The 25,602-nt window shown below is 44.8% G+C and overlaps 1 protein-coding gene across 1 annotated transcript in view; it reads right to left on the minus strand.

The window, feature by feature from the left end:
- Positions 1-261: 261 nt before the first annotated feature.
- The window catches only part of LOC124789267 (dipeptidase 1-like), a 1,467,693-nt gene continuing 1,442,352 nt past the window's right edge, over positions 262-25,602 (minus strand). The window contains exon 14 of the mRNA XM_047256565.1: positions 262-376. Coding sequence (XP_047112521.1) covers positions 281-376 — 96 coding nt within the window. The 3' untranslated portion in view covers positions 262-280. The remainder of the gene's footprint in view (positions 377-25,602) is intronic.

Here is a 25,602-nt window from a genome sequence, read left to right on the forward strand (position 1 = left end):
ACCTAAATGAATATCACTTGGAATTTTTCTGTAAAATATGGCAGTGAGTGTATGTGTGTACAAATTCGTGTTGGAAGATTGCAAGAATCAACAGTGTTTCGAGATTCGAGTGGCCTCCGGTCGGCAGACACCGTCGCGTCGCTTCGCTTCGCAGCACTCCGCAGTGTTTCCGGAGAGACACCGCGCGCCGGCTCGAGGCGGTCCGGCTGGCGGCACTTTGGTCCGAGCAGCCCCCGGGGGCGGCGGCCGGGGGCGGGGGGCGGGGGCGGCGGCCGGCGCGTCAGGTGCCGGGGTAGCGGCAGTACGTCTTGCCGTCCAGGTCCTCCATGGAGATCCAGTCCTCGGTGGGGCCGCCCTCCGACCAGTCGGCGCGCACCTGCGGCACGGCAACACAAAAGTTGGCCCAGCTTTTGTCCTGGACACACCGACAGGTGCTCCAGTACAAGGCATCGGGAACACATTGATGGTTAAATAAACCTGCAATAGCCACTCACATCTGTCAAAATGGACACTCCACTTCTAACACTAATGGCTACTTACAGATGTTACATACTGAGGCGTGGCGCCGTATAACTATCCTGCCTTGGAGGCGGATAAGTGGGAGATGTGTCTCAGAGCTGGATAGTGACAGATGGTGACGCGAGACTGGACGCGCACGTAGTTTATGTATCAGCCGATAGAGGACAGTATTGGATAGGGGGACCGTGATTTTAGTTTCGATTGTGCCCACTAGAGTGCACTAAAGTAATAGAATGTTTTTCATAAACTGTTCTAGTATTTTCATAAAGTGTTATTATGTCTTTTTGTGTATGTGAAACGTTATAACTGTGTTTTAGCAGTATGAATGATGCGTGAGTGTGGTTTAAGGTTAATATGAAGATAACTGTTTAACGAGTTATGTAGTAGGATTTAGTGTGGGAACATGTCGAAGAAGTATGGACGTGGAAAAAGGGGATTTTTTATACAATAGTTTTGTAAAGTAAGTTTATGGTAAACGAAAAGTTAATTCAGGTATAAATAACAATAGTAAATAACTTTATGCATAAGGAAAACTTCAGCATATTAGATAATTACGTCGGTAAAAAGTGCAGTAGTTAGGTTTACTATTTTGCGATTGGTTATTGATGAAAAGCGCGGACTGACGCGGGAGAGTGTTGTTTTTCTGTTAGCTGTTGAGTAAACTGACCAATGGTAAAGCAGTATTCTTCGCGCGCCTTTATCTGCTGGTACAGAAGACTTAGAGTATTCTGGAGAAGAGTAGAAGCCTAGCCATGAAACAGTTCGGACGTGTGTAGTAGTATTTCCAATGGAAACGATTAGTTGCCGGATCTAGCAGTATTTCATACATCAAAAGTGTTGGAAAGTGACGGCATAATAATTCCGATGGGTGTGTAGAAATTTCGGAAATTTCAAGTGAGTTTTATGACGAGAAAAGACATATATTCCGCGTGGCGTATTGAGCAGGTCGGTGGCTAAAAACTGTGACTGCATTTGGTGCCGACAGACTTGATATTTGGCGAGCATTATCAATAAAAAACAATCAGTATTTTTGTAGCTATTACGTTTTCGGGAAATGCAACTCCATAAACTTGCTAACGTGAGTGAAAGGGATTATGAGTGACTCTGTTAAGACTAGCACGGGCTTGGCAGTGATACTCGTTCACCTAAGTTTCAGAATATATTAATTGAGGACAAAATTTACAAACTTTCATTTGTGTGAAAACTTTATCCCGAAACGTAGATTAGTGACTTTAATTGCAGCCTAGTTCACGTCGAGGTACAGTAGGTTTCCCTCGGCTTTCCTACTGATGATCTGCTGAGACAACGTTCAGAGGTAGGTGCAGGTCTGTCGTAAAGGGACGGAAAGAACCGCGCCGCCGCAGTACCACTAAATAAGGCAGGAAAATACACCTCTTAGAGGAACTGTTAGTATTTACTGACACCCGAATTTCACCTCAATGTAATCTAAGCGAGCAGCTGAAGCTAGCCCATAAACGGTTTCTAAATAATTTCCATGGTCTGTTCACAGACTCCAAACACAAGCAAGACCCCTAACAGTTACAAATCTTGACAAAAATCCTGTTTAAAATTTCAGTAAAAACTGCAAAAATATAAACTATCATGGTGAAGAAATGTTTTGTTATCATCCCACCCTCCCACTCTATTTTTTCTGCAACTTACTTATAAATATATATAATGATCAAATTATGTAATACAAAAATGTATGAACGAAATGTATGTCTAATTGATTGTATGCAATCAGTTGACTTTACAGTACTTCGTCGGAATTTCCGCTGACTGTGTAAGAAAAAACCATACCAAAATCAATTTTTAATAATAAGTTTACTCTTAGAGTGCATATATTTTCCTGTTGTTAATATGTTTCATCTTGCAAACCTCACTCATCATCTTTACTCTGTTTAAATCTTTGGTCAATAGGAAATCAATGACATCTCTCTAAATTTTCTTAATGATAATCTTTGCACTGTAAACAAAAACATCAAATGTATAGCATATGTATGACGCTCAACACTCCCGTCACACATGAAGAGTGCTACAGCAATTTATTTACAATATGTGTGCTGTTTGCAGTTCAACAACACATACATCGACCTGGAAAACCACATAGGTCACAACAAAACAAATCGCCATTCTACTGAAACTTATCTAAGTGAATACAACTATTTCACACTATATCTAAATAAAGGTAGCAATTTAGCTTTTTTTATTAATGAAACGTCTTACAAAGTGACTCTAAATATTGAAATTCTCTTGTGCAGTGCAGGAGTAGACGACATGATGTTGATCAAAACATTCATGTAACTGAAAATATTAGCCATCTTAAGATAGGCGTGGTAGCCCGAAATCGGTTATGACAGTACTATAACACATTTTAAAAAGTATATGTGGCTGGTTGCGTCATTCATCAACTAAAATATCACGTACGTCCATCATAGGGGGCAGGAATGAAGTCACTGTGTTTCACTCTCAGTGGACATTCATTAGCGGAGTAGGCGCTGACATCTGTAGCTGGATATACTAGAGAAGAAGTACAGGACGTTAAAAAAAAGTATTCCGTAATTTGTGAGATGGGAGTGTGGATCAAAATAAGACAAAAATGCCCAGTAAATAAGGGCTCTAGAATGATATCTTACGAGTTATTAGCACTTCACTTCGCTGCTGTGAATCACATCTCTTGTGCTTCAAGCAAAAAGCGGTTGTTAATTTTCGTAACCAACGTGTGTGAGTTGATGCAAATCCACACTCAGTTGAAAACGCAAACCTTCAGCACTGATTTTCAAATAATATGTTGGCAGGAATTATTGGCGATAGACTAATAGGATATTGCACACTAGTATGAGGGGCAGTCAAATAAAAACCTTGAAAGAATAATTAAAAATCGACATTTCGCGTCATTGCTTTGTAAGTTGGCAGTACTGTTGCCAGTTACATAAGGAATGCCCTACAGGTGGCAGCATACAGCAGAAAAGTGAAACGATACCACAGTACCAGTTCAAAATGGCTGCCCCACTTGCACCATGTACAACGATGAAGAGTGTTCAGTCTTATGTTTTCTTAGCAGTGAAGGAACCTACTGTGAAGTGTATGAATGCACAATATGGTGATGCGTGTATGTCACTGCAGAAAATGTGTGAGTGGAGCAGGAAGTTCGGAAACGGCGTGACTTCTGAGAAAGATGCTCAGCGCCCGGGTCAGCCACACGGCGTTGTGACACCAGAATCTACTGCAGCAGTTGAAGCCGTTGCAATGGAAAATCGTCGTGTGACGGTGGATGAAATAGCTCCAAATCTAAACATTGTTGGTGGCTGACCACATCACATCATTCACGTAGTGCCTAAGTTTCGAAAAGCGTCTCCAAGATGGGTGCCACGCCAGCTCATTCTAGAACTGAAAGAGTGACGTCTGTGACGAACTTTTGTTCTGCTCTGAAGCAGAAGGTGATAGCCCCTTCCTGATAATCATTAGAGACACTACCACGAACCCGAAACAACCGTACATTGGCTTGCAGGGTATCTATGTAGATACAGATGTAGAAGATAGCAAGCTAGAAATGACGCCATTTACCATCACCAAAGCCCAAGAAGTACCGGACGCAGAGATCTGCAGGAAACGTGTTGCTGGCTCTCTTTCGGGCTGAACGAGGCGCTGTGTTGGAACAATACACGACTAGGGGAAACACCGGTAACAGTGCGTCATGTCCAAGCAGGTTAAGAAATCAGCTTCAGCTTGCAATAAGATTAAAGCGACGTAGACTTCATACTATAATTGTCATTTTCAGCATAACAAAGCTTGGCCTCATACTGCCCGTAAAACACTTGCAGTCATCGATAACCTGCACTTTGGTACTCTGCCTCATCCGTCATACTCACCATATCTTGTAGCCTGTGATTAACAAATATTTGGACCAATCAAAGAGGCGACGGGAGGAAAGAAATTTTCGTTCCGATTAAGAAGTACAGCAGGCGATGGGCGAATGGCTGTGCAACACGGTCGAAATAATTTTTCCAGAACAATCTGAGTCGTTCCTTCGCGGAGGAAGTGGATTGAACGACAGGGAGACTATGTCGGAAAATGATGCAGTTACGTTTCACTTTTGTTCAACAGCAAATTTTCATTTGACTCCTCCTCGTACACAGGTTGACTGTTGCACTGAATCATGATTCCCCATCATACACCTCGCCTGTACTGCTAGAGGAGGAATCGTTCCAATAACGGCTGGAGATGTCGTTCATGCATGACAGAGCACCAGCCACAGAGACAATCCGTTTCCAATGGACTGGACGGGGAGGTCCAGTATATTGGCAACTTCGTTCCCCCAATCTTAACCTCTAGGATTCCTGTTTGTGTGGACACTTGAAATCTTTGGTGTGTGTACAAGCACATTAATGACGTACAAAAATTGCAGGAACGATTTATCACTGTTTGCCAGCTCATGCACGACAAACGTGGAGTTTTTCAGAGAGTTCGTGCTTCCCTAAGACGTCGGACAGAAGCACGCCTTACTATGAACGGATACCATATTCAGCACATCCGTCAGTGTTAAGTCACGAATGCAGGTCGTATGTAACAGCAGATAGGTTACATTACGCAGCCAAAACCTCTGAGACCAACAGAAGCTAAACGATGTCAAAGTTAGCGTAAGGAGGGCTATGCGTGAAGCGTTCAGTGAATTCGAAAGTAAAATTTTATGTACCGACCTGACAGAAAATCCGAGGAAGTTCTGCTCTTACGTTAAATCAGTAAGTGGCTCGAAACAGCATATCCAGACACTCCGGGATGATGATGGCATTGAAACAGAGGATGACACGCGTAAAGCTGAAACACTAAACACCTTCTTCCAAAGCTATTTCACAGAGGAAGACCGCACTGCAGTTCCTTCTCTAAATCCTCGCACAAACGAAAAAATGGCTGACATCGAAATAAGTGTCCAAGGAATAGAAAAGCAACTGGAATTACTCAACAGAGGAAAGTCCACTGGACCTGACGGGATACCGATTCGATTTTACACAGAGTACGCGAATGCACTTGCCCCCCTTCTAACAGCCGTGTACCGCAAGTGTCTAGAGGAACGGAAGATTCCAAATGATTGGAAAAGAGCACAGGTAGTCCCAGTCTTCAAGAAGGGTCGTCGAGCAGATGCGCAAAACTATAGACCTATATCTCTCACGTCGATCTGTTGTACAATTTTAGAACATGTTTTTTGGTCGAGTATCATGTCGTTCCTGGAAAGCCAGAATCTACTCTCTAGGAATCAACATGGATTCCGGAAACAGCGATCGTGTGAGACCCAACTCGCTTTATTTGTTCATGAGACCCAGAAAATATTAGATACAGGCTCCCAGGTAAATGCTAGTTTCCTTGACTTCCGGAAGGCGTTCGATACAGTTCCGCACTGTCGCCTGATAAACAAAGTAAGAGATTACGGAATATCAGACCAGCTGTGTGGCTGGATTGAAGAATTTTTAGCAAACAGAACACAGCATGTTGTTATCAATGGAGAGACGTCTACAGGCGTTAAAGTAACCTCTGGCGTGCCACAGAGGAGTGTTATCGGACCATTGCTTTTCACAATATATATAAATGACCTAGTAGATAGTGTCGGAAGTTCCATGCGACTTTTCGCGGATGATGCTGTAGTATACAGAGAAGTTGCAGCATTAGAAAATTGTAGCGAAATGCAGGAAGATCTGCAGCGGATAGGTACTTGGTGCAGGGAGTGGCAACTGACCCTTAACATAGACAAATGTAATGTATTGCGAATACATAGAAAGAAGGATCGTTGATTGTATGATTATATGATAGCGGAACAAACACTGGTAGCAGTTACTTCTGTAAAATATCTGGGAGTATGCGTGCGGAACGATTTGAAGTGGAATGATCATATAAAATTAATTGTTGGTAAGGCGGGTACCAGGTTGAGATTAATTGGGAGAGTCCTTAGAAAATTTAGTCCATCAACAAAGGAGGTTGCTTACAAAACACTCGTTCGACCTATACTTGAGTATTGCTCATCAGTGTGGGATCCGTACCAGATCGGGTTGACGGAGGAGATAGAGAAGATCCAAAGAAGAGCGGCGAGTTTCGTCACAGGGTTATTTGGAAACCGTGATAGCGTTACGGAGATGTTTAGCAAACTCAAGTGGCAGACTCTGCAAGAGAGGCGCTGAGCATCGCGGTGTAGCTTACTCGCCAGGTTTCGAGAGGGTGCGTTTCTAGACGAGGTATCGAATATATTGCTTCCCCCTACTTATACCTCCCGAGGGGATCACGAATGTAAAATTAGAGAGATTCGAGCGCGCACGGAGGCTTTCAGACAGTCGTCCTTCCCGCGAACCATACGCGACTGGAACAGGAAAGGGAGGTAATGACAGTGGCACGTAAAATACCGTCCGCCACACACCGTTGGGTGGCTTGCGGAGTATAAATGTAGATGTAGATGTAGAAGCTGTGCTGTTTCACAGTAGCAGGATAGTGTTGTATTTTCATTTGTTTGCTACACTCTGTAAAAAGGAAGAACTTACGCTAGAGATGTACACTACTGGCCATTAAAATTGCTACACCACGAAGATGACGTGCTACAGATGCGCATTTTAACCGACAGGAAAATCATGTTGTGATACGGAAATGATTATCTTTTCAGAGCATTCGCACAAAGTTGGCGCTGGTGGCGACACCTACGACGTGCTGACATGAGGAAAGGTTCCAACCGATATCTCATACACAAACAGTAGTTGACCGACGTTGCCTGGTGAAACGTTGTTGTGATGCCTCGTGTAAGGAGGAGAAATGCGTACCTTCACGTTTCCGACTTTGATAAAGGTCTGGTTGTAGCCTATCGCGATTGCGGTTTGTTGTATCGCGACACTGCTACTCGCTTGGGTCGAAATCCAATGACTTTCAGCAGAATATGGAATCAGTGGGTTCAGCAGAATACGGAACGCCGTGCTGGATCCCAACGATCTCGTATCACTAGCAGTCGAGATGGCAGGCAGCTTATACGCACGGCTGTAACGGATCGTGCAGCCACGTCTCGATCCTTGAGTCAACAGATGGGGACGTTTGCAAGACAGCGCCCATCTGCACGAACAGTTCGACGACGTTTGCAGCAGCACTGACTATCAGCTCGGAGACCATGGCTGCGGTTACCCTTGACGCTGCATCACAGACAGGACCGCCTGCGATGGTGTACTCAACGACGAACCTGGGTGCACGAATGGCAAAACGTCATTTTTTCGGATGAATCCAGGTTCTGTTTACAGCCTCATGATGGTCACATCCTCATGATGGTCGCATCCGTGTTTGGCGACATCGCGGTGAACGCACATTGGAAGCGTGTATTCGTCATCGCCATACTGGCCTATCATCCGGTGTGATGCTATGGGGTGCTATTGGTTACACGTCTCGGTCACCTCTTGTTCGCATAGACGGCACTTTGAACAGTGGACGTTACATTTCAGATGTGTTACGACCCGTGGCTCTACCCTTCATTCGATCCCTGCGAAACACTACATTTCAGCAGGATAATGCACGACCGCATCTTGCAGGTCCTGTACGGGCCTTTCTGGATACAGAAAATGTTCGACTGCTGCCCTGGCCAGCACATTCTGCAGATCTCTCACCAATTGAAAACGTCTGGTCAATGGTGGCCGAGCAACTGGCTCGTCACAATACGTCAGTCACTCCTCTTGATGAACTGTGGTATCGTGTTGAAGCTGCATGGACAGCTGTACCTGTACACGCCATCCGAGCTCTGTTTGACTGAATGCCCAGGGGTATCAAGGCCGTTATTACGGCCATAGGTGGTTGTTCTGGGTATTGTTTTCTCAGGATCTATGCACGCAAATTGCGTGAAAATGTAATCATATGTTATTTCTAGTATAATGTATTTGTCCAGTGAATACACGTTTATCAACTGCATTGCTTCTTGGTGTAGCAATTTTAATGGCCAGAAGTGTATACCACGTTAATGAAGATGAACAAATGCTCATAGCTTTTAGGGTAGGAATGTCCGAAGCAATGTTTAGTGGATTCTTTCTCTTATTTTGATGTTTACTACCGTCTCTAAAACCTATGGGGTATGTTTAGCGACCAATGTATTAAATATACTCAGGATTTTTAACTCTAACAGCTACACTCCCTTTCCCAATTTTTTTCTGATAGAGATGTGTCCATTTAAACGAAATGATCCATGTGAGTGCATGTGATCGAATTACGATATCATATCACTATATTTTATTCTATAATAAGTGTCGTGAACTTACACTCAGAATTGATATCATGTTTTATGGATGCACAGTAGAGCAGGCAGTATTTGCCACTGATATCACACGAAAAAGTTCAGTATCCATCGGTCTAGTTCTCGGCGGTTATTTTCTCTTTTCCAAGTATGTGGCCGATGTTTAACAGATACAGCCTTTTCAGCTTTAGTGTGCTCAGGGGAGTGTGACGGAAGAGATAACAATAACGTCTGACGCAGGTGCTGTGTTTTCGTGATACCACTTTTTAAATTTTCCTGTGCTCTTGGTTCATTTAACAGGGCTCGTTTGTCTGCAAAGTACTCGAGTCTGAGTCGCGATTATTTTATCTTGCCACGGGTTGGAACTGTCAGACTTTAATATAAACAACGGGAGGATATCGTTCCAGTGCCGCAAGACAGAGTCGCTGTGGAAACTGAATCGACATTCCTAAACTAAATGCCTAACGGGACGGCAGTCCAAGTCAGACGTCAGAGAAAGAGAGAATTTGGTTTAATACTGTAACATTTGGTCTGCCTGTGTACTTCTATAGCAAGGCACGTGATATTACGGCACGTTATTTCCAGGCGAGCTCACGAAGTTTAGGTGATTTTGTAGAGAGGCAAAAGTTACCCTGATCGCGCTGCCAGAAAGGGAGTGAAGGCGCCGGAGATAAAAGATGTAGCCGACAAAGGCGTGGGCGAAATGCGCTGCCGATGTTCCACCCCCCCCCTCCCCCCGCGATCCACCTTGTCGGTTCGTTGTCCGCCCACGGGCTGCTGGGCCATTCAGCCAGTCAGCTGCCCGCGCTTTTCGCTCTCTGGCGGCCGGGCTGAACTCGGCCAGCCCACAGAGGGATTGTGAGCTGCCAAAATCGCCCGTGGCGTGGACACGAAGTTTCCTCTCCCCTCGTGTCGCAGGCAGCTGGCGCGCTAACGTATTCCCCCGGCACCTCATTTCACAGCCGGCCGAATTCACTTAAGAAACTTTCGCCATAGCTACTGCAGGGCATTTGCCAACAATTTCACTGTTGTGAAACAAGTTCTTGTGGCTGTATATAAAACAGCCTCATCTCTGCCCCTGAGGACGCAGGGCTTCTCCAGCGAAGTGTACAGAAAATGTGACAATGTTTTTGTTTTAGCGTCGTTGTGTTTATTTCCTTTCCCTCTCCATGCATTTCGAAATGTACATCGCAGGCCAGATTCTGATTCATACCTGACATGTGGCAAAATGATTTTCTTAGTTGTTGTTCGACGCCGGCCGGTGTGGCCGAGCGGTTCTAGGCGGTTCAATCTGGAACAGCGCGACCGCTACGGCCGTAGGTTCGAATCCTACCTCGGGCATGGGTATGTGTGATGTCCTTAGATTAGTTAGGTTTAAGCAGTTCTAAGTTCTAGGGGACTGATGACCTCAGCTGTTAAGTCCCATAGTGCTCAGAGCCATTTGAATCATTTTGTTGTTCGACATGCAGATGAGATGCCGGAAGAAAGATAGTCAGTTTTCAACTGTATTCCCTCTAATCCCTCTAATTTTTCCCTACAGGCCATTACGCTACATGTACGTTGGAGGAAACAATAGAATATGTAACACTTGTACTGGAACGAGGGCATTCCGAATTTATAAAATACGACGTTGCAAAACTCTTTGCACCCTTGCCATCTCCCACTGTTCTTTATTGGACACTTACGTGACACTCTCACGTGCACTAACAAGGCAAACTCCCTCAGATTTAGTGGTAAAATCGACCAGTGGCTAACCCGTCATAAACCGAACACAGATCAAGCATGAAAACGCGAAGAAGGTGTACTGAACTGTGAAAAAAGAAGCAAATTGGAAACTTTGAACGGTGCAACGTCAAGATGTGCAAGATCTAGAGAACTGCAAGAATCACGGCGTCCTCGTTGCGTGGGTCACGGTGTTGGTTTGCAAGTTCGGAGATCTGTGTTCAAATCTCCCTCGTGCCCCATTTTGTTTAGCAAAACTATGAACTTCCCTCTGGTCATTGACGGGTCTGTTCTCTTCTTGCAGTCTTGGTAATTGTCATACTATACATTGGTTATAGAATCTGAGTCGTGAGGTAAGAATACATTACCGTCTCAAGGAAATGTGATGAACAGTGAGAGCAGAAGCGAGTCACTTAGACCTGTCTTGGAAATAGAAACAGCAAATAAACGGATGTGAACTATGTTGTAATAAAGGAATTCAAGAGGCATTACGTCCAAAACGGAAAGGAAGAGTCAGAACATGTGGTATTTGCTTAGAACTAATAGGAGGTACGTACGCCTCGACGTCCATTACTTACACCTGGCTCGCACAAACAAACGTTACACAACGACACAGACAAATTAAAATAGCGAATAGAGACGTCATAATTTTGTGAAAAAAAATGGGTCACAAGGAAGATTTGAACGCGAGTCCACCAGCGTGGCCACATAACCAGGACGCCGTCGCTATTCGATTCCGATCAATGTTGCAGATCTTGAGCTTGGACAGTTCAATGTTTAGATTTTTGCTACTTCCTGTTTTCATACTTGATCTCGGTTCAGTTTTTGATGGGCTTACCACAAAGTATGGCGAGGGTGCGATAGGGAGTTTCCTTGTAAGACAACCGATGACGTAGATCGCAAGTGTTCTGTTGAATCGTCCGCCACGATAGCTGAGTGGTCAGCGCGGTGGACTGTCATGCTGAGGGACCCGGGTTCGATTCCCGGCCGCGTCGGAGATTTTCCCCGCTTAGGGACCATGTGTTGTATTGTCACCATCATTTCAGTCCCATCGACGCGCCAGTCGCCGCAGTGGAGTCAACTCAGAAGACCTGCGCCAGGCGACCGGTCTACCCGACGGGAGGCCCAAACCAAGCGACATTCCATTTTTTGTCGTTGAATCGGCTTCGTCCCTTCATTTAATTTTATACGTACGTACACCAACCTGCCAAACTTTACTCAAATTTATCGAGAGAGGGTTTTATAAGCTATCTACTCTGTGGGTGTATTACACTCCGTCTTGCGTTCTTCAGACGACACACCTGAAGCTGGCATCAAGTGTATACCCTTTGTTCAAAAGGATCCTGACACCTGTTAGTGACGGCTTCAACTCATCTCGGGACACTTTCAATAAGGAATCTGAACGTCTGTAGAGAAGTGGCAGCCCATTCGTCCTCATCAACCAAAACATAGGTACGCAGTAAAGTTACACGCTGGGATATGGTCTGGAATCAAATCAGCGCTGTGATTGATCCCAAAAGTTTTCCATTGGTATCACGTTGGAACTGTGAGCAGATCAATCCATTTCGGGAATATTATAGTCAACAGACCATTGCCTAATAAGTACTGCTTTATGTCAGGCTGCATCGTCATACTTGATGCAATGAATCATCCTCTACTGTATGCAGTACACAGTGCTGTTAATGTGTATATGGTGTTCCGCATTTAGGTTATCTTAAGAGCAATGAAGTGGCTACACCCAAAGCAGGAAAGACACCTTCTTATCGTAACACCTCCATATCACTTGTTCCCTTCCTCCACTGTCCATTTAATGACGTCGCTCTGTACACCAGCTCACGCGCCGCTCAGCATTGACTGCAGAACCATGTGCCTTGTCAGAAACTGCTCGACCACTGCAAACTATAGTTCTTTAACTCACTACGTACAATCACTGTGCTGTCCTAGCTGGACTGCTGGTAGCATTTTGAAAGTCACGAGTGGTTCCTCCTGCTGCTTATAGGCGAATTTGTACTACTACCATCCGAAATGCTCTACGATTACTGTCCGTTTGCACACAAGGTCTACCTCGTCATGGTTTAGTTGTGGTTATTACACCGAGTTACCACTCCACAATCACATCACCAACAGTCGACTTGGTCGGATTTAGCAAGGTTGGAATGTCCCTGACAGATTTCTTACTGAGGTGACATCCAACAATTAGTGCAACTTGTCACTTACTGACCTCTGCTGATCAACCTAGTATGGTGCTACTGCCCCTCTACTGACAACACGACAATCTCCTCTTCCTTTTATGCACGGTGCAGTCACATTAATGGGGCCTCCTGTTAGGAGCTCGAATAACCCTGTTTTCTGGCGCGGACGAGCAGGAAGAGAGTCGGCGAGGTCCTGGAAGGCGCCGACAGCGGCGGGGGGCCACGCCGACTCCATCACCGTGGCCAGCTGCGCTGAGTTTCTTGGTTGAGAATCCATGGACCGAACAGCCTGATCGGGGTGGTCCCACAGATTCTCGATTGGTTCAAAATCCTGGGAGTTTGGTGGCCAGGGAAGCAAGGCAAATACATCCCGGTGCTCTTCGAAACAAGCACGTACACTGCGAGCTGTGTGTCGGGTTTGATCGTGCTGAGGATAAAAAAACCAGCAAGTAGGGATGGATATTGTCCCCAAGGACAGATGCGTACTTGTGTTCATCCATAGCGCCTTCCAGAACGACGAGATCACCCGTGGACTTTTTTTTTTTCACTTGCTGCTTGTGTTTTCTGACCCACCTTTTGATTTCTTATGGTGGGTCGTAATGTGCCACTTGGCCGCTGTGACTGGGTTCCCAGCCCGGAATGGCTGTTGGGACACCACCACAACCCCCGACCCACTCACACTGTTGCCCGTGTCCCGCCACTTGGAAGCGGGCTCTATTTGTTTGATACGTTCAGTTGTTTTTCTTTGTTATGGAGCATTGTAATAACGTTCCAAAAAAATTATGGAGGTAGGAAAGTCAGATACAAATGAATTTGGAATTTAAGAAGAATTTAAAAAGAGGATAGGAAAGTATAGAGAATGAGAAGTTTCCCCCACCTTGTATGTGGGTGGCGGTGAGGGTGTTTGAATGACCTTCAAGTCGCTGGCCGCCACTCACAGATTCCTTTTATATGACTACCATATTAAAACTAACATAGTGCCAAAGAAAGAAACAATAAAAGGCACCCCATGTCATTGTTGTTTGTTCTTGTCAGTAGTCGGGGGGATTAGCGCCTTCCCGCTACACGAGCCACGCAGCCCGGACATTGGTTTTCCCCGATCTATATTAGTGTATCTGTCGGGTTGGGCTCTGATGCGAGGGACCACAATTAAGATCCTTCTGCCTGGGCCGTGCATTGCTGCCCACCAGGAGGCGTACATCTCTTCATAGGTTGCCTGTCTTTAAGTTGCTTTTCTGATGCTACTGACTACTTGTTTGAGATGGTGGTGTTGCTTAATATTTACAATTGCGATGCAGTTTACTTAGTGAGCATGTACACCTCTTTAGGGCTTATCAGGGGTAGTAGGCTGCCACTCTCGATTCTTTATCTGTATCTATATCTATATCTCCTGCTCTTGAGATTACATGACTAGGAGAGGTGTGGAAGAGATGGATATGTAAGAGAGAAATACGCATCAGAAGGATATGCACGTCCCGGTTCCGCAAACGACCCAGCCTGGACGGTGGTTTTCCCCGATCTACCTTAATGTATCCCTCGGGTTGGGCTCTGGTACGAGGGACCGCGATTAAGATCCTTCCATCCACGTTGTGTGTCGCAGTTCACCAGAAGGCGTAGGTTCCCGGAAGGGGTCTCTACTTTAAGTTCCTTCTCGATTCCAGGACATGGGGGTGCTACTTAATTTGTACCTAAGTACAGTTGTGGTGGTGGTTGTTTATTAATATGTGTGTGTATTTTTAGGTTCATGAACCTGGTATTGGTGTTTCCGGACCATTCGTGCTGTCACGCAGGTTGTCACTATGGGTCATCGACGTGAGACGCCTAAGAAAATGGTTCAAATGGCTCTAAGCACTATGACACTTAGCATCTGTGGTCATCAGTCCCCTAGACTAAGAACTACTTAAACCTAACTAACGTAACGACACCACACACACCCATGTTCGAGGCAGGATTCGAACCTGCGACCGTAGCAGCAGTGCGGTTCCGGACTGCCGCGCCTACAACCGCTCGGCCTGAGACGCCTCAATATCTGAATCGTTGCCATGATCAGTATCCGTATCTTCTTCTCCTGAGATGACACAGCTGTTGTCCATCCCATGGGCACTCTGCTGTCTACGTCCACCGACTTGCCTTCTACAGGGTCTGTTGCGTAGGTAGTCTGTATGCATTTCGTTAGTTAGCTTGTTGAGTTTAGTGCACTGGTCCGAGTCGCGTAGTACAGCGTACAGATCATTCTGAGTGTTCAGTTGGATAATATGTAGTGTGTGTGTGGACTGCCAGAAAACATTCCCCAGACCATAACTCCCCCTCCTACGATCTGGAGCATTCCGACAATTTTTGCAGGGCCGTACTCGCTAGCGGTCACGTGGCCGATGGAGCGTGAAACGAGATTCATCTGAAAAGACGTTCTGTCCCCACTTGGTGGGCGTCCATTTGCGGTGTTAGTGAGCACATTCCAGCCTTTATGCCCGATGAACAGCAGCATGTATGGGTGAATGACCGAGGCGCCCGCTGCAGGGGCTCATACGCAACAGCGTTTGCTCAGCACTCACTGAGGAGACATTGTTGGTATCCCCTTGGTTCATTTGGCTGTCAGCTACTGTACGGTTTCACGTCTGTTCGCCTGTACATATTTCCGCAGGCATCGTTTACCCCTGTTCTGTTATTTATGGCCCGTGGTGCACCACAGATGCCTCCGCCTGTTTTGGATGGCGGCATTTTGTCTACATGGTATACTTTAACTGTGACGACACGCAAACAGTTTACAAACCTAGCTGTTTCGGAAATGCCTTCACCCTTGACCCGAAAGCAATTAATCGTGCTATTCTGGACGCCAGATAAATCGCTCCATTTCCTCATTACGACAACGGCTGCACTGTTTTGCACGTCCCGCCAGCACACTTCATATATCCTACACTACTGATGCTGCATCTGCCGTCTGGGATAGGTTACTGCTCTTTGATGTCAAACGTAGGTGGTGGTCTCATTAATGTGACTGGGCTGTGTACTATCGGGTCCGTATATGTTGGCAACTAGCCATCAACTCTGAATTACACAGCGGTATCCGGATGCTTGAGACAAGATTATTTAGTTCCGTCTTAAACTCATATTGTATTTCTACATAACGGTACGGTCGTGTAGGAGTTGTTTGAAACCAGATAATACTTGAGATTTTGACGATCTTCAAATGGCCCTGAGCACTATGGGACTTAACATCTGAGGTCATCAGTCTCCTTGACTCAGAAATTCTTAAACCTAACTAACCTAAGAACATCACACACATCCATGCCCGAGACAGGATTCGAACCTGCGACCGTAGCAGCAGCGCAGTTCCACACTGAAGAGCCTAGAACCGCTCGGTCACAGCGGCCGGCTTGACGATGTTTGGTCAGAAAGTCTTTCACAGTATAGCGGACAGTGCGCTATTTTGAATCTTGCTGTTAGTTTAAAACTATGAGTCGGACCGAACCCGGAATGTTGCCCCTCGAGGCCGATTCTGTTACCTACTGACCTTTTCTTGTGTCAGTACCTGTTTGCCACTTATTTTGTTTACGTGTGAGAGTATTTTGTCCAGAGAGGTACTGGCAGAATGGAAAGTGTGGTGACGGGTCATTAGTCGTAGCTGGGTAGCTCGTCGGTAGGACCTTTCCTGCGAAAGTCTACGTTCAGGGTCGATTTCCAGAAGGGCACTCAGTTATAATGCGACAGGAACTTTAAAACTGGCGTGATCTGCGCTGTGGAGTACAGATTCTTTCTCCAAACACTACTCCTTTATACTGTGGCTAAGCCGTTTCTCGGCTCTATACATCTACATTTATACCCAGCATCCCACGCCATGGTGTGTGGCGAAGGGTATTTTGTGAATCATCGTCACTTCGCACTTCACTGTTATAATCGCTAGTGGTGCGCGGGGAGATGGATTTTGGGTAAGCCTCCATGTGTAGGAGGAAAAATTGTGTTGGTAATCTCCCTTAGGAGAGTACGGTCTCAGACTTTAGACCGTAAACCACACCATGGCGAACAAAGTCTCTCCTGTACCATCCGCCACTGGAGTTAGCACAGCATCTCCGAAACACTTGCGAACCTTCTGCACGAGGCAGTGACTCTGTACTTCTTAGGATCTTCTCGATTTCCGCTATCTTTTAGCGAAATTTCTCCTCCGGATGCGAAAATATTTTGTTGACACCTATCTACACAGGGAAGAATAATTATCGTAATAAAATAACAGAAATCACAACTCACAAATAAACATTTAGGTGTTAGTTTTTCCCACTAGTTCTTCGAGAGTAGAACGGTAGAATGTCTGAAGGTGGTTCTATGAACCCTCTGCCGGGCACTTAAGTGTGAAACGCAGAGTAGTCACGTAGCTGTATACACAGGTACATCAATTGTACTTCATTCGTGTCAGCCAGAGAAGCTGTTCGCAAGCATCGGTAGAAAGAAAATGTTTTAAGCTGCCTTTTTCCGTGGTTGTACTTCTTTCTTTCAATAGATTATTTTTAAATGATCATTGCACTTAAAACCATTTCGCACGTACACAGCCAGATATTTAATGGATGTAACTGTTTTTAGTGATTGTTCGGCAATTAATAAACAATAATCATTTTCTTCGCGTATTTGTGCCTAGTACAGGGTGTTCGGAAATTGTCGTTACAAACGTCTAGGATTTGTAGAGGGGAGTAACTATATTGTATTTTGAACAGGAACCCATGCCCGGAAACGTCATCCAACGATGCTACAGAAAGTCGAAGTTATAGTAGTCGGCGCCTATAAATGTATGTAAGTTATGTACCAGGTGATTCTGCGATGATGTTACAAACTTTCTAGGATGATGAAGACAGATAAATTTATCAATTTTAGATAAGGGTCGTTGATTCGGAAACTAACGAGTCGAAAACTACAATCGAAAATCGTTCTGACACCTCTGACAGTGGAATATGTGTACGGCTACAGTTGTTGCTCAGAGTGTAGGATATGCAACTGTCAGAGGCGGTAGTGTGGACCAAAACAAGGAAAAAAATGTCCAGTAAACAAGTACGCTAAATTGCATACTTTAAGAGATTCGAGCACTTCTTCATATTCGCTAAAGTGAAACACATCTCTATTATGTACTCACTCGCCTCTAGAAGTCCTAGAAATTTGTGACGCCAATTTCCGAACACACTGTATACGATACATTTGTTTACGTAGGGGACCAATTGCCAATTCATTTACCAAGTGCAGGTGTTCTGCAAGCGATCCAATATTTGATTACATTTTTCTACTTTAGTGACGCCTCTACACAGGATGTATCGCAGTAATTAGTAGTGAAAACTGGCATGGATGAAAATATCCGATTATACAAGCAAACAAACCGTTTCCGGGCAGTTGCAAAAGTGTGTTTAAGAGCCGCCTCTGTTTACAGTATAAAATGCTGTCCCAATGAGGACAAATCGATTTGAAATGTAAACTTTTCGACTAAGCCTGCTCCTAATCGGGCGGGAATTTCGCAGTTGGCGTACCTCGGTAAGTAGTACAATACTACCACAGCGCAATACATGTGACGATTTATTGCACCGCAGTAGCTATTAGAGGAGGTGATTGAAATGTAGTCTTCACGTTTGTGTCGAATACTGTGGTCTTCATTGTACTGAACTCTGAAGTCTTTCAAATACCTCGACAAGATTTTACAACTTCCTGCTCCGCTCGTTCAACCGTATCAACGGGAGTGTTTTATGCTCCACTTCTGAAATAAGCACAAACAGGATAATCCTGATTATGGAGCTCATGTGATCGTGGAGACCATGGCGCGGGGGCTGCTAGACATATCCATCGTTGACCGTATCGGCGCGTCTTACAGGAGCAGCTAAATGCACTGTGGCCCCTCCATACATTTACTATAATAATCAACCGGCGGTCATGGATCAAAGTTGAGACCAGATAGATAGGGACCTAATCGAGAAGTTTGTATTTGTTCCAGCTAGGACAATATTTCATACTTATATTTCATACATCTGCATGTAGACATCGAAAAAGTTCAAACAAGGCCGGTTCGTTTTGTATTATCGCGAAGTAGGGGAGATAGTGCCACAGATATGATACGTGAATTGCAGTTGGAATCATTGAAGCAAAGGCGTTTTTCGTTGCGACGGGATCTTCTCATGAAATTTCAATCAACAGTTTTCTCGTACGATTGCGTAAACATTCTGTTGGCACCCACCTACATAGGGAGAAATGACCATGACGATAAAATAAGAGAAATCAGGGTTCGCACAGAAAAATGTAAGTGCTCGTTTTTCCCGCGAACCGTTCGAGATAGAGACAGCTTCAAGGTGGTTCATTGAACCCTCTGCCAGACACTTAATTGTGAATAGCAGAGTAATCACGTAGATGTAGAAGCATATATATATATATATATATATATATATATATATATATCGTATTAAAAAGAAATATTTGGCCTACGTCCACGAAAATATTCATTAGGGGATCGTGTAGAAATTTGAAGTAAATCGACCAAAATCGTTAGAGACGTTTGGTAACAAATGGTTCAAATGGCTCTGAGCACTATGGGACTTAACATTTGTTGTCATCAGTCCCCTAGAACTTAGAACTACTTAAACCTAACTAACCTAAGGACATCACACACATCCATGCCCGAGGCAGGATTCGAACCTGCGACCGTAGCAGTCGCGCGGTTCCGGACTGAGCGCCTAGAACCGCTAGACCACCGCGGCCGGCTTTTGGTAACAACCTTTCCCCTTTACATGGATAAATGTTTCAAGTTAGATTACCAAATCATATGCAGAATATGATATTCCTCTTGTCTCGAACGTAAAGTGTGCAAAATTTCATCAAGACTAGAATAAAACTGTAGCTTTGTAGGAATTACGAACAAAAAGTCTAACGACGAACATTCTTCTTTTCTGTCATGCAGACTTGCGTGCGTAATAGGTTTCGGGACCTCGTTATGTGATGGCAAATGGAGCGCTGTAAGGTGTTGCCCGTAACTGACAGTTTGGCTGTGCAGCGTGTAACGGAAGACTGGGCGGTGGGCAGGCCTCTGGGGAGCAGGTGAGTGGGGGCGAGCGGTGAGCCGGAGGCAGGCGTGTTGTGGCGAGCGACTGCTGCCGGCTGCCGGCTGCCAGCCACTGGCTGTCCCTCCCCCCTCCCTGCTCCCTGGGGCCGGTCCATCTGGCAGGATTACGCCGGCTTCGGCAGTCTCATTAAATTTTAATCCCCGCCGACAGCCTACTGCTGTGCGGCTGCCGATTACGTCAACAGCAGGCGGGCAAGGCGCGGGCAGGCCCGGCCCGGGAAATGAACGCCAAATGAGGCACAGCCAGCGCGGAAAAGCAGCCACTGTGCTCTGCTCTGCTCTACTGTACACTCTGGCACTCTCCATTCTGCCGAGCTCTGCTACTGACACAATCTGGAGGGCACTACCGGCGCCGTCGACATGCAGTTATCGCTTCGTCACGAGCCACGGAAATGGACGCCTCACGATCAGCCGAGAAAAAAAATCCGAAGTGGCAGGTTAAATTTTTTTTCGTAAGTCTGCTTTCCAATTAACGCTAGGTTTACATATAATATTCCATCTTGGTACCGGACCGTTATCATTGAAGTGCACCTACTCACGGAGGTCCAGTGTGGGCTGTAATTATCGTATGGCATAGAAACTTAGTGGATATCGTAATACGTTAATGCGGAAACGATTTACGCTGGAAAAAATAGTTCCAATATTGGCCACCAGGTGCAAATCTGTCGATGTACAGCATCTCGTCTTCGTCTTCAGCGCTCACATTGAACAAAAGTGGAGGTTAACAATAAGATCGACCTTATGTCATCCTGATTCGTTCGACCTCTTCGGCCCACATCCCTTTCTAAATACATTACCTATGGAAACGGTGTTGCAGTGGCTGTGTTGTTAAGAAGAACTATGGGGACACGCATCCATGTCAGGAGCAAAAGGCTGCTACGGCGATTGCTGCTGTTATGAAACACCGGGTATTTATAATTAACCTTTCCCTATTTAATACATTATAACACGGAAACTAACTATCGTAATGTGGGGCGTCTGGTTGGAATATTTACTGTTGTATAAATGTTTGAATGTAGAAACACTTCACGGCCGACGCTCCATATGTGGGGCGGCGGGTGAAATTAATTGTTTATATAAATGTTCCTGAATGCAAAACCAGTTCCTATTATTTATGCTGTCTTTTGCCGTTCTCAACACTGGCTCTGTAACTACAACAATGGCCACCAGAAAGTGATTAGCAAAACGTGAAGCCTGTAATTAGAATTCCTAGTGCCCACTTCATCTGAGAAATAGACTTATAGCTACAGCTTATAGCTCTGAGGAATTAGAAGATTGTCTGGGATTCATAATCAAAAACGATCGTGAAAAAAAAAAAAACGTTCTCTATATTCTGAAAGTCACAGATGAGAAAAAAATAAAAAGAATCCACACAATCTGACTAACAGAGCAGTTCAGAGTGTAATGCGCTGATGCAACTACAACTGTCCAAATTAAAAGTTTAAACGAATGCTCGCCATAATTTGATGATTAGGTTCATCAAACGCCACGCTAAATAATGGTAGAATGTCTGTCCCGCGGCGGCACGTGAAAATACGACATACGCAAACTGAAAATAGATAATTAAAGTCATCCCAGAATTAACACTTCACTCGAAAATGATTTCATGGTTACTAATATCCCGAGTAACTTATTACGGCATCCGAGGCTGTTTATAGCAATGATACCGACGCGACGCGACTCCCGACACAGATGGTGTGCTATTCAGTAGACTTGGCCACTGTTTCTATGTTTCGATACAGTGTATCGAAACGTGGAACTGTTTCAGTGTTTCGGAACGGTTGTGGTTCACTGTTTCGAAACAGTGTTGTTTCATTCCGCCCCTGTCTCGGACCAGATTCGATCTCGAGCCACACACAGAAACTGTATCGTTGTTTCAAAATAAGGCTGTTTCAGTCCACCTGTGCCTGGAATGGACTAATTGTATCGAAACAGTGATGTTTCATTCCACTCTGTGTCGGACGGGATTCGGGCTCGGCACAGGTACTGAAACACAACATACCACTTCATGTAACTCTTTCAAGAGTGTCGAAATCTTTTTGACAAGCAATAGCATAAAGCTTAAGATATCCGAAAATAAAGCTTCGTTTCTAGCTGACTGTCCTGTTTCGAAATGGCGTAACATCTGCTTTATAAACACTAACCAAACAATAAAACAACGCATACTATTCACATTCAAAATAATAAATATGTGAAAATCATTCAGTTAAATTACACTTTTTTTTATAACAGACGCTTCTCTGTTCATGTACAGTAATCATATTAAGAAACGTAAGTAAGCGGACAACATTTCGAATAAAAAAAGGCATAGAGTGACAGTTATTAGACATATACATAAATTTGATGTAGGTATAATTGCAAGCAATCTGTTTGACAAATCACTGATAGTGTAATGGTGTATGGGAAGGGCTGGAAAGCATGGTGAATTTATAGTAACGGTTCGAAACACCTTGAAAGACAAAAAATTTTTCTGTTATATTTTGTTATTTATTCGAATTATTTGGCGTTATTTGTGAGTCTATAGTCACTGTGCCTATTATCCACAATGATTCCCTTTGTGTAGATGGAAATTAGCAGGATGGGTAAATTACCCATACTAGCGGAATGTGGGACTCCCAGTAGAATATCCGTTGTTTCTGCAGTTTGCTCCCACCTCCAGTTCCGTTCGTGGTGGTTCTTCTGTCTTCAGCTATGGCTGTCCTCAGCCAATTGAAAAGTATGAAAGTCACGCGACACGAAAGCAGCGCATTTGCTGCAGGAAATACGAAACTGCCAAGACGCCTAAGTGATAGTTTCATGCTTTCTGCGACATGATTAGCGCTCTCGCACCTCATTTGTGTTTATATGGACATACTTATACAGTAGACATGCAAGATGATAAAATGTATAGGTTTATTAGATTACAGAACACAAACTGTTTCACTGTTTCGAAACAGCGTATCGGAACATTACATTGTACTGTTTCAGTTTGCCCATCTCTACTATTCGGGGTCTGGGGAGAACTGGGGCCTTTTTCCTCGCGCAGCGTTCTTATATATATAGCCGCGGTGCGGACGGCTAAGGGAACGCCTGATCAAATCGGCTCTCCCGACTAGCCGCTGGGCTAGTAATGCACCACATTAAGTTATTGAATAAATCGTAGCTTCTTTTGCTGATGGCCGATGAAGCTCTCAATTTAAATGTGCATTCAGCACACAGGTAAGTAATCATAATAAAAGTTTGACGTGGCTAAGTTCAATATTTTGGGCGAGAGAATTAATTTAATTACACTGCACGCAGTAGACGAGCTCTGAACTTGCCCTTTGGAGATACGCTATCGCTATAGTTTTATAGGTATTCAAATGAAACTTCTCACATCTTTATGATTACAGCTGATCTCCATTCTACTTAAATATAAACATCCTAGCCTTATTTATTAGCCTACTTAATCTATCTTGCTTCCTTAATTTTTAAGACAAAAACCAGAAAATTATGAATTTCAACTAAAATCTTAATTTGTGAGATCCAAAAGACTGTTTCTATTAAATAATTATGAAAAAGGAATCTAAATATAAATTTTTAAGTCTCTAGCTCTTTTCTGTTGCGCCAATGATTTTTACAGAAAAACGTCCAAATTTCGAAAATGGTCAAAATTATCGAACTGACATCCAGCACATATTAATTTAGTATTACTCCTGACATGCTAGAACCGTTTCAGGTTATTTATTTGATTTTTAAAGTATTGCACAACATTTATGACGTCAGAGCTAGTTACAGCGGACTGGCTGGCACACAATGGAAAGACTGATGTGACTTTATTACGGCGTGAGTAGGCTGCTTCCCTACAGTAAGAATACCAAACTTGGTAGTACTAATGTCAAGGACATGGGGAAGACAAATAATGCAGAATCAATTCAGTTGAAACACTTTTAACGTGCTGCTACGGCACATCATACCATGGCATACCGGCACCATTACTGCTACAAAAGGGGCTCAGTATGGTGTACATCAGTGTCTAGAAGAGTCTGAAAGTCCGGGATTGATTTCTGCACAGCAGAACGAAGCGCGTCCATAGGTATCCTAGCTATCTCTCTTGATATGTTGCGCTTCGGATTAGCGCTTTTGGGAATGTTCCCCTGGTAAACCCGGTCCTTCAGGTAGCCCCACAACCAGGAACCACAGGGAGTGAGATCAGGTGATCGTGACGGCCAAGCATTTGCAAACAATCCGCTGATAATTCGATTACTTCCAAATGTGTTTCTGAGAAGCATATAGCAGTAATACTGACTGGCACGCCTTTGGAAAGTAGCCGTGAAGCCACACCACACGGTGACACGTTCGCCATACAGAGGAAATGTACGGTGACTGGAAGTGAAGATCCCCACACTCGGTAATTCTGTGCGTTCACCTCACCCATCAGAGCAAAACGAGCTTCCTCTCTCCACAGGATGGTCTAGGGCCAGCTCTCGTCAACTTCAATCCTTGCGAGAAAGTGGAGAGCGAAGTCAACAGGTCGTTGGGCGTCCTGTGGTGCAAGCTGCTGTGCAATATTGATCTTGTACGGATAGCATTTGATAATGGCTCGAAGCACCTTCCGTGCAGTGGACCACGGGATGTTCAATTGTCGTGACACAGCACGCGCACTGCCTGACGACGGGGGTTTGCACGCAGTGTTCTCTGCCGTAGCAACGGCGATTTCATCGAGCACCTGTGGTGCAGCTGGTCGTCCGCCGCTTCCCGGAGCGACGCCCAGTTCCCCAGTTGATAATAACTTCTTCATCATGCTGTGCACAGCAGGTGGAGAAAGGACCCTGGCGATATTCTGATAGTGCAGCTGCAGCCTTGCTGTCGTTTTGATAATAGAGCTTCACGAATAATGCCCAAGCTCGGGTGGATACGTCAACAACTGCACTGCGACTGGTCAGGTGTGCCGCGCGGGATTAGCCGAGCGGTCTAAGACGCTGCAGTCACGGACTGTGCGGCTGGCCCCGGCGGAGGTTCGACTCCTCCCTCGTGCATGGGTGTGTGTATCTATCCTTAGGATAATTTAGGGTAAGTATTGTGTAAGCTTCGGGACTGATGACCTTAGCAGTTAAGTCCCATAAGATTTCACACACCCTTGAACATTTTGAACTGGTCAGGTGTGTTAGACTTTGGATCAAGATGGCACCTGGTGGCCATAGTTGGAACTCGACGGTGGCGCTATGACGCATGGAAATCATGCATCCCATACTCTGGACATGAATGCTACCACGTTTGGTACTCGTACGGTAATTAGCTTGCGCGTTATAACGTGTTAAACAGCGAAAGTTTAATTATGACCACCCGGTATATTCGCAGTTGCGGTACGAACTATTGTCAGCTGTATAAAGGAGTGACGAGACTGTAAACTGGAGCCGCATCGGGATTCGAACCAGGATTTCCCGCTTCCTGCTTTACGAAAGCAGCTGCGAATTCGTTTCATGAGTTTTATAGCCGCCGTAGTCGCCGCAGTGCCTGTTGCTTTCGACGTGCATGAATATCCGAAGGAACATCGCACCGTTCTTCTTAAAAACACACGCACTGCAACATCGTATTTACTCGCCGACACTATCAGCTACTTTCAAGAAAAATGTCTTCTCCCTGTACAGGAACGACTTAAGGTGTGTATGTATAAGAGCACGGGTTGCAACGCAGGAGTGACAACATACGGAAGTTTGGATATGGTCCTGAATCGTGCACTAATAGCCAAAGCTTTTAAATCAAAGACTCGCCCAACGCCAGAAACCCGGGTTCGAGTTCTGGTCTGACACAAATGTTCGTTTTCGTCGTTCCCTTACACACCTGATGGTTGTTCGTATTCGCAACTGTTAATAAATTACATCTGCATAGCC

The sequence above is a fragment of the Schistocerca piceifrons genome, chromosome 3 (assembly GCF_021461385.2).
Source record: "Schistocerca piceifrons isolate TAMUIC-IGC-003096 chromosome 3, iqSchPice1.1, whole genome shotgun sequence".
Classification (NCBI taxonomy): domain Eukaryota; kingdom Metazoa; phylum Arthropoda; class Insecta; order Orthoptera; family Acrididae; genus Schistocerca; species Schistocerca piceifrons.